The 9,617-nt window shown below is 40.5% G+C and overlaps 1 protein-coding gene across 1 annotated transcript; it reads left to right on the forward strand.

Moving 5' to 3' along the window:
- Positions 1–5,941: 5,941 nt before the first annotated feature.
- LOC137718680 (uncharacterized) lies at positions 5,942–6,780 on the forward strand. Its single transcript, XM_068458231.2, has one exon. It carries the CDS (start codon positions 6,017–6,019, stop codon positions 6,635–6,637), a length of 621 nt encoding a protein of 206 aa, XP_068314332.2. The 5' UTR covers positions 5,942–6,016; the 3' UTR covers positions 6,638–6,780.
- Positions 6,781–9,617: the final 2,837 nt, after the last annotated feature.

A 9,617-nucleotide genomic window follows, 5' to 3' on the forward strand; every position in this document is an offset into this window, starting at 1 on the left:
TATCCTCATTAAAACGTCGCAACACCTTCTGGGTATAGTTCGATTGATGTCCTAGGATTCCATCCGAACAATGCTTTATCTCGAGACTGAGACAATATTAAGTCTTACTTAGATCTTTTATCTCAAATTCCGACTTCAGGTGCGCGGCAGTTCTCGCAAACTCTTCAAGAATTCCGATAAGGTTCATGTCATCGACATATACTGCAACAATCGCAAAACCGGAATGTGACTTCTTAATGAACACACAAGGGCACAGTTCGTTGTTCACATATCCCTGACTAGTTAAATACTCACTCAGATGGTTATACCACATTCATCCACATTGTTTCAAACCGTAGAGTGAATCCCTCAGCCGAATTGAGAGCGTGTTCTAGGGTTTGGAAATATTTGAACCAGTCAATGTAAGTCATTTGAGAACTTTCATATAAACTTTCGTATCAAGATCCCCATAGAGATACGCGGTTACTATGTCCATTAGCTGCATATCCAATTTTTCGGAAACTACCAAACTGATAAGGTAACGAAAAGTAATCACATTCATAACGGGTGAGTAAGTTTCGTCATAGTCAATCTCGGGGCGTTGTGAGAAGCCTTGTGCAACAAGACGAGCTTTGTAACGCACAATTTCGTGCTTCTCATTATGCTTCCGAACGAAAACCCACTTGTAGCAAACGGGCTTCACATGTAGAGGAGTAAGAGCTACAGGTCCAAATACTTTACGTTTCATAAGCGAATTGAGTTCAACTTGGATTGCTTGTTTCCAATCTGACCAATCAGTTCTACATCGACATTCATCAATGGAACGTGGTTCAATGTCATCGCTTAACATGATTTTAGTAACTACTGCAAATGCTAATGCATCATCGACAATCATCTCATTTCTACGCTACACATCATCTAAGCTAGCATCATAGACCGAAATCTTATGATTCTCAGGAGGAAGATTCGTCTATTTAAGGACGCTTCTGTAATATAGAATTTCCTTATGAGTTGGATAGAATGAGTAAGTGATAGTCGGATTCACAATAAGCTCTTCATGACCTTGTGCCGTCGATTTCCTTTTCAGGGGTTGTGAATTATTTGAACCAAGAGGTCTGCCGCACTTTTGTGTAAGGGCATATGATTGGCTAGCTGTTAATATATGTGGATCACCAATGTTGGTGTCCCAGGCTTCCAGGAGGGAAGTCCGTTGTACATTTGGTACATCCATCTTTGCAAGCGTATTCTTAGCTGGAATATTTGATCTTGTCACGCATGTTAGATTGGTGAAAGCATCTGGCATGCTCTAAGCTATGCTCTAGAGATCTAATATGCACTGTACTTCAGTTTCAGATTAAGCGGTGCTAGGATCTAAATGAGACAAAGTAGGAGTCGTCCACGATAATTCGCGTCATTCTTCAGGAACGTTGACGTTCTTATCTCCCACTAACGACGGGAAGACTGTCTCATAGAAGTGACAATCCGCGACATGAGTGGTAAACAAATTGCCTGTCAAAGGTTCTAAGTAACGAATAATCAAATGAGAATCATATCCAACATAGATTCCCATCATTCGTTGATGCCCTATTTTGTATGTAAGGGCGGCAAGATCAGTACATATATCGCACAACCAAATACGCACATATGCGATATGTCGGGTTCGTATCCGGTAACCAACTAAAGGGCACTAAATGGTTGTGTCGCAACAGGCCTCAGGCAGACTAACTTTGTTGTGTGCAATATTGCATGGCCTCAAGCAATGATCGAGAGCTTGGTACGTATAACCAACGGTCGAGCAATCATTTGTAAGTGCTTAATGAAAGCCTCTGCCAGGTCGTTCTGGGTGTGAACATGAGGTACAGAATGTTCAACTTCAATCTCAACCGACATGCAATAGTCATCAAAAGTTTTAGATGTGAATTCTCCAGCATTATCTAATTGAATATATTTGATCGGATAATTAGCGTGGTGAGCCCTGAGCTTGATAACTTGAGCCAACAGTTTGGAGAATGCAATGTTCTTTGTGGACAACTAGTACACGTGTGACCAACGTGTGGAAGCGTCAACCAAAACCATAAAGTATCTAAATGGTCTGCAGAGAGGATGAATCGATCCACAAATGTCCCTCTGAATCCGTTATAGAAAAATAGGAGGATTCGAATGAATATTGTTATGAAAAGGCTTAGTAATAAGCTTTCCCATTGAACATGTTTGACATGCGATTCCTTGAATCAAAGCTAAACTTCGGGTTAGTGGATACCCATGTGAAGATTTGAGGATACGACGTATCGCTATTCGTCCATGATATCCCAAACGATCATGCCAAAATGTAAGTTCATGTGCGATCCCGGTAGTAGAGTCGGCCATATAGTGGCATTGGATGGGGCATATGGTCGTAGTATATAGACTGCTCAGGATACGCTCTATTTTTTCTAGAATACGTTTCTGGCTATATTCATAGGAATTTATGCACAGAAATTCAACTCCATTTTCTATGTGGGTTTTAACGTGGTAATTGTTATCTCTAATGTCCTTGAAACTTAACAACGTTCCTCAGAAATGGTCAAGATTGTACCATTAGACAACATTATACATGCCTTACCGTATCCTACAATCAGGATGGATGGGCCTGATAGGGGTTGTCAGAGGTGCATTCTTAGGTATGAAGTTAGTGAAATAGATGTGTTCACGTAAAACTGTGTGCGTGGTTGCACTATCTGCCTGACAACTAACTTTCCCACTAGTCATACCTAGAATGAAAAATTAATTTGAATCGGTCATATGCATAGAAGTTCTTTTAAAAAAATATCAATTCAAAATAATTTCATTTATTCAAGTATGGTAATTAATTAAAACTTAATATCCAAAAACAAATCACCAACAAATAATCCAGACATAAAGGAAAATTGTTCAAAAATCAACCAAAAACAAAGGGTGGGTTCGGCCATTAGGTGGAATTCGGCCCCATTGTCTTATTTCAACTAAAAAAATAAGTCTATGTCTAAGATTCTAATGTTCTATGAGGGTGGTATCCTCCTGAAATTCAAAATCCTCCATCTTTGTAGTCTCCAATTCGTCCACTTGCACGAAATTTGATTCAAACTTCTTACAACGAGAATGATATTCATCTACAACCTTCTTGAGAGCTCAGCAAACATGGGACCAATGGTCATTTGAACCATAGCGATATCACATATCCGCATCCATGGTTTCAAGTGCTTTACCTTTATTCTTGAAGTTCGGGGCATTGGGAGCGAGGTTTAGGCGCTTTTGTGCTTTGTTTCCTCCCTTTGATGGGCTTTGACTCTGTTGACCTTGGTGGGAAAGCTTCTGGCTGTCCCTACCACGCCTCATTTGGTGTTTTTGGCTTTCGTTTGTGCTATAATGTGCTTCAGGCACAGCAGTCGTCCCAATAGGTCGAACTTTCTACTTTTCAGCGAGAAGTAAAATAGAGATCAAATCCGAGAACTTAGTGAACTTCTGAGCTCTATATTGTTGTTGCAAGACAATATTAGAAGTGGAGAAGGTCAAATAGGTCTTCTCCAGGAGATCCTCTTTTGTCAAAGTTTCGTTACAAAACTTGAGAAGTAATCGGATTCGACAAACTTCATAATTATATTCAATCACATACTTAAAGTCTTGGAAGCGCAAATGTTGGCAGTCTTGTCTTGCTTCAAGCAAGAATATATCCTTTTGGTGATCAAAACGATCAGCCAAAGCGACCCATAGTGCACGTGGATCTTTGTCATCAAGATATTCAGTTTGCAGAGCGTCATGGATATGTCTTTGGATGAAGATCATAACGATGGCTTTTTCATCTTTGCCAACAGGGTTGTCCGTCTTTTCTTCAATAGTGGGACGCAAATTCTTTGCAGTGAGGTAGAGCTTCACATCTTGGACCCACTTGAGGTTGTTCCTTCCAAAGACCTCCAAAGCGGTGAAGCCGAGTTTTTTCAAATTCGACATGTTCCTATCACAAAATAAATGGACAAGATGTGGTTAGTGTAATGGAGAAAAAATCAATCCATTCACAGAGGAGTTGAACATACAGGTTCTAATAGACATATATTGGTTTATTTTTGCATGAAAAACTTCGGGTTTTCATGGGTGATGTTTTTAAATGAAAAACTTTAGGTTTTCAAACAAGGCATGTTTGTAAGAAACTTTAGGTTTCATAATAATTATGAACTTCAGGTTCATATATTTGTGCAAGCAAACACAAATATATACAAAAAAATATGCAACAAGAATATGCAAAAATATAACTTTTAGGTTTACAATTATAATTGAATTTAATTATTTGGACTTCAAGCCAAATTAAAAGTGTGGGTGAAAAAATATAAAACCCATTGGGCCTAAAATAATTAGGCGAATAAAACTCGGGGCCCAAGAGAAAAAATAAGCCCACGAGCGACTTAAAAAATTTGTGCCATGCATCCCAGGCCCTAGGGTGGGCTGTGTTTGGTCTCCGGGTAGGGCTGCAAGTCCACGGGGAGAGCGAAAAACGGTGGGCCACTTTAACCGAGCCTAAGGATTTTTCATTTATTTTTTTTATTTTTTTTCATGGGCCAGAGGGATGGGCTGCAGTAGGCAAGCCCAAAAGCTTAAAAAAACTTCATACCGGCTGCTTCAGGCGAGCCCCAAAGGTTTGTGATGAAGGCCGAGAAGAGTTCGGGCCCAAACAGGGCTGTGGGTCACAAATCCCAGTCATGTTTGGTGTGCTTTGCTGGGGAAGAAAGTCTGGTTTGGTCGACGGCGCTGCGTCAAGCGGTCGGCTTTGGGACAACGATGCTTGGGGCGAGTTTGTGGGTCGTGAAGGACCTCAAATATGAACGAATTCGTTGTAAAACCCTAGGATTTCGAATCGGGTTTTCGAAAAAAAAAAAAAAAAACTGATGGGATTCAATCAAATCTTGGTCATTTGATGTCGGGGACGAGCTTCAGGTCGTCAAACATGGTGACCCAAGGTGTGAGGATGGGCTGCAGGCCATCCTGTGATGGTAGAGACGCCGTGAAGGGCGTCGGGTTTCTGGGTTTCAACCTGGAGCCTGCGGCTCCATCTTGGGGACTCAGTGTGGCCATCCAAGCTTCAGGCTTGGTTGAAGGCGCAAGGTCATGGGTTCGAAGAACCCAAACCGTGATTCCCAATTTCATTTTTGTTTTCAATTCAAATATAATTCAATTAGAGGCATATTCAAAATAATAATATGTTGATTTAAGTCAATGTGACGTATATACAAATATATTTGATTCAATTCATAGCAAATATCAAATTCAAATAATTTAATAATTATCAATATAATGCATACACAATTTATGTAGAATCTAAAATTCGAAAAACGTAAAGTTGGGTCATGCATTATGACGAATGTTCATGCTATCAGGATTGCAACAATATCGAGATAAAAACCATTGTTTTGAAAGAACCTGATTGCGTGATGATATGGATGAATTGGTTTGATGCAGAAAAATTCTTCAACGTCAGATTCCTAAGCATAGCGGTAGGAGCGTGCTGATAACATGTTGTGGTCTATTTTATCTGACAAGGTTAAAGGGGGCCGGCGGTAGAGGAAGAGAGATTGAGAGAGATATGTTTGTAGAATTATAGGGAAAAATGTGTTGTTATCCCTCCTACATTGTGCCTTTATCTATAGTAGTATAAGAGAGAAGATATTCCTTATTCCCCAAGTAATACAAGTTGTAATAGGAAAATGATAATTAGAATAAAATCTAATATATGATTTACTCAATCACACTTAAACTAGAAATGTTTACAACAAGACAGATATCGTTTACCTTTTGTAAATCACGTCTCAAAAATTTCAAGTAGAATCTAATTGTATTGTAGATTCTTTTATTTTTATTTATTTATTTTTAGTAAGATTAAGTGATGATTTAGTTACGACAGTACATATTTTCAGATGCCGAAGGACTTAGATGGGCCATTATTTGTGATTAGCTGACTCTAGGAGTCAGAACTTGCAGGTGGAAATCAAATGGAAAGTGAGAAGTCAGATGAGGTTCACATGGCTCCCACATGTATAAAAATCCCCCCAACCCAACTCATGTGAATCGTGATGCCCCACTTCCATCCCTCACTTCGAAACCCAAAGCCGCTCACGCTCACCGTCGTTTCCGACAAATACGCTATGAAGTCAATCTCCTCGATTACCAGACTTCAACGGCCACGATCTCTCCCTCTCCCTCCCCTTTCCCAATCCTCGCCACGCCCATAATCATGCTCGCCGCCGCATCCTCCTCCACAACATGGCTCCGAGCTCACCGCATCCGCTACCTCTTCCTTCTCCTCTGCTCTCCGATTCTCATCCCTTTCCTCTGCGCCATCTTCCCACTGCTCTGTGCCGCCGAGCTTTGCCTACACCTCTGCCGCCGCCGTATAAAGATTTCTCACGATGAGGCCGGGGAGGAGGAGGAGCAGATGCGCCGGTGCGAAGAAGGACGCAGCAGTGGAAGTGCGGCGGCGGCGGCGGGGAAGGAAGACGGGAAAGAAGAGATGGGGCTGCTGCAGAGGTACTTGGAGGATCAGCTGCTGCTGGTTGGATCTGTGTATGATTGCAGGGACGATGATAGTGACGATTTGTATCACGAGATTCATGACTATGATAATGATTCCAACACTACTCCTCTTTTGGCTTGATTTATTGTTTTTTTTTCTTTTCATTTTTTTGTTTTTGTTTTTGTACATTACACTCTTTTTGGTTGATTTTTGGTGAAATTTGTTCGTGAAGTTTTATGGGATTCCTTTCTACGAATTGTGAATACGATTTTCGCTTTGTGAAAGAGGATATTGGCAGATTTGAATTTGTTGGTAACCAAATTTTGGTAGTGCTACACAGCCACTTTTACTTATTAGTATGTATCCTCTTATTATACATCTTTTAAATTTTCAGTCGTGGATCGAATGAAATTAATAGACAAAAATATAACAAAGTGTGGATAGATTAAAAAAAGAGGCTAAACTGTCAATTTGCCCTTTGAACTATCATTCAACTTTCGATTTTCCTCTACCGTTAGTTTTTCATAGATTTTATCTAAATTAACGTTAACTCTTATCATGTACCCACCACGTAATTCTCCTTTGTGGACAAAAGCGTTACTTCACTAGACCTTTAGACATAAAAACTATAGAATCACACATATTTGCATAGGTTTATATTTTAGAAATCTAAGGTTTTCAATTATTTTAAAGAATAAAACGACCGAACTACCCACACTTGTTATGCACATGCTCACTTAACAAAAATTTGGATGAAATGAATGAAAAATTAACAGCAGGGGTAAATCGGCCAAAAAAATTAGTTTAAGTCCTTAATTTTCCAATTAAAAAGTTCATGAGGGAAATCGAAAGTTGGGTGATAGTTCAGGGGGCATATTGGCAGTTTACTCAAAAAAAGAAGAAGATGTGAATAACACAACTATTAAATTTAAAGCCATTGGCCCATTGGCCGCTAGTACTATCGCGAATTTGAGCCATTGAGATTGAACCAATTTGTACGAACTTTATTGATACGTAACCCACTCCTTCACTCATGTAGTGTAGATAATATTGTTTATTAAATATATATATATATATAATTTAAGCCATTGAGATTGAACCAACTAGTACAAAATTGTATTCATCTTTGTGGAGCCAAAAAATAATCACAAGACGATACGTGGATTTTTTGGTAAAAGAGAACAAAAATATCCTTGAGGCATACCAGAATTCCTATGCGCGAGCAGCGAGCAATCATCACTCAACCAAGTCAAAAGTGCCCAAAATAGGTAACAATTCAAAACATATTTCATCCATCCTCATCCAATCTTCTCCACAAAGTAAACTCCCAAATCTTCCCTTTTTTATTATATTGATTAGCTAATCAATTAGGTAATTATTCTATTAATTAGCTAATTGATTAGGTAATTATTCCATAACTCCCAATTTAACACAAATCAAGAACCTAGCCCACAAAAGGAGCTAGGTGGCCGGTCCTCTCTCATCCAAGGAGGCCGGCCACTCTCCTATTTAAACCCCATCATTCTCCTGAAAGTTGACTTCCAATTCTCTTGCAAAAATACTACAAAATTCTCCAAACACTTTTCCCTCAAAATTCTAACTTTGGCATCGGAGGTTCTTCGGCCATAGCCCCCTCCCCATTCATCATGGGTGCATAAGGCTTTTAGCCTTGACCTTAGGTGTGATTTGTTTTATAGGTGTAATTTTGTCTAAGATTAAGGCGGAAGAAATTTGTATCCACAATCTTCACTTGTAATTCAAAAGTGCGAGATGCTAAGGAGTTAGTACAAAAGTGCAATCGTTGCCAACGCTACAAGCTGGTACCAGCACTGCCTGCCAGCAAGCTACACTCGCACACGAATCCTTCGTCGTTAATGCAATGGACAATCGACCTGGTAGGACCTATGCCGCCTATTACTAGGGGCAGAGGCATGATGATTGTGGCAACCGACTACTTCACCGAATAGGTAGAAGTAGAGCCCATGATCACCACGACTTAGACAGACATAGAGTGTTTCATATGGAAGAACATCATTTGCAGATTAGGCATCTCTCAGTCCATCGTCATCGACAACGGCCCGCAATTCGTGGGCAAAGATTTGGTGAAGTTTTTCCAAAAGTATGGCATCAAGCAGCACATGTCCACACCGAGATATCCTAAAGGCAATGGGCAGGCCGAAGCATCCAACAAGACGATCCTTTACTGCCTCAAGAAATCCCTCATCGACAAGAAGGGAAAATGGCTAGACGAACTCCTCAGATGTCTATGGGCATATCGCACCACCAAAAGACGAGCAATTGGTGAGACTCTTTTCTCTTTGGCATTTGGTTTGGAAGCAATCATTCCACCCAACATCATCGTGCCAAGCATTAGCACACTACTGCTAAGCATTAAGCAGAACAATAAGGAGATAGCCACAAGCTTAGATTTGGCAGAGGAGAAACGCGAGCAAACTATCACTCGCATCGTAGCCTACCAGTAGCAGCTCCTCTCCAGCTACAACAAAAGGGCCAAGATCTGGCAGTTCCAGCCCGGAGATCTAGTCATAAGAAAAGCCTTCATCACTGCCCGCAGAGAAGGCTCGAAAAAGATGGATCCCATATGGGAAGGTCCGTACAAGATCAGCAGAGTAGGTGGAATAGTAATTACACCCTCACCACCATGAAACGACAAAAAGATCGAAAAACAGTGAAGTGCCTACAATCTAAGGAAGTACCATGTGTGACCTCCCACTACATCAAAGCCTGAAGACTTAAGCAGCTCGACGGGTACCACCTCACAAACCGAGGACTATCCAGTTGTTATGTAGTTCCTACCTTACAGTTAAATTCTCGTTCGTTTCACTCGTTTTTCAATGAGGAATTCAGAAGTAATCACAACTTGGCTCGGCTGTATACTTATAACAACTGATCACTCTTGCACTTCAAAAGAAAACTGCGCCCTTCTTAGGGACTCATCGTAGGAATTGCGTCCCCCAAACGACCAACCATGATATCCAGTGCGAGAGGGTAAACTAATTCCTCGACATCCACATGGGTCAGCTCTCCAAGACAGGAGGATAAACTCTAAACTCCGAATATCCAAATGTGGATGAGCCTGGCTACCTTAGTATAACTGGAT

Source organism: Pyrus communis, chromosome 15, assembly GCF_041283825.1.
Source record: "Pyrus communis isolate YQ-2024b chromosome 15, ASM4128382v1, whole genome shotgun sequence".
Classification (NCBI taxonomy): Eukaryota; Viridiplantae; Streptophyta; class Magnoliopsida; order Rosales; family Rosaceae; genus Pyrus; species Pyrus communis.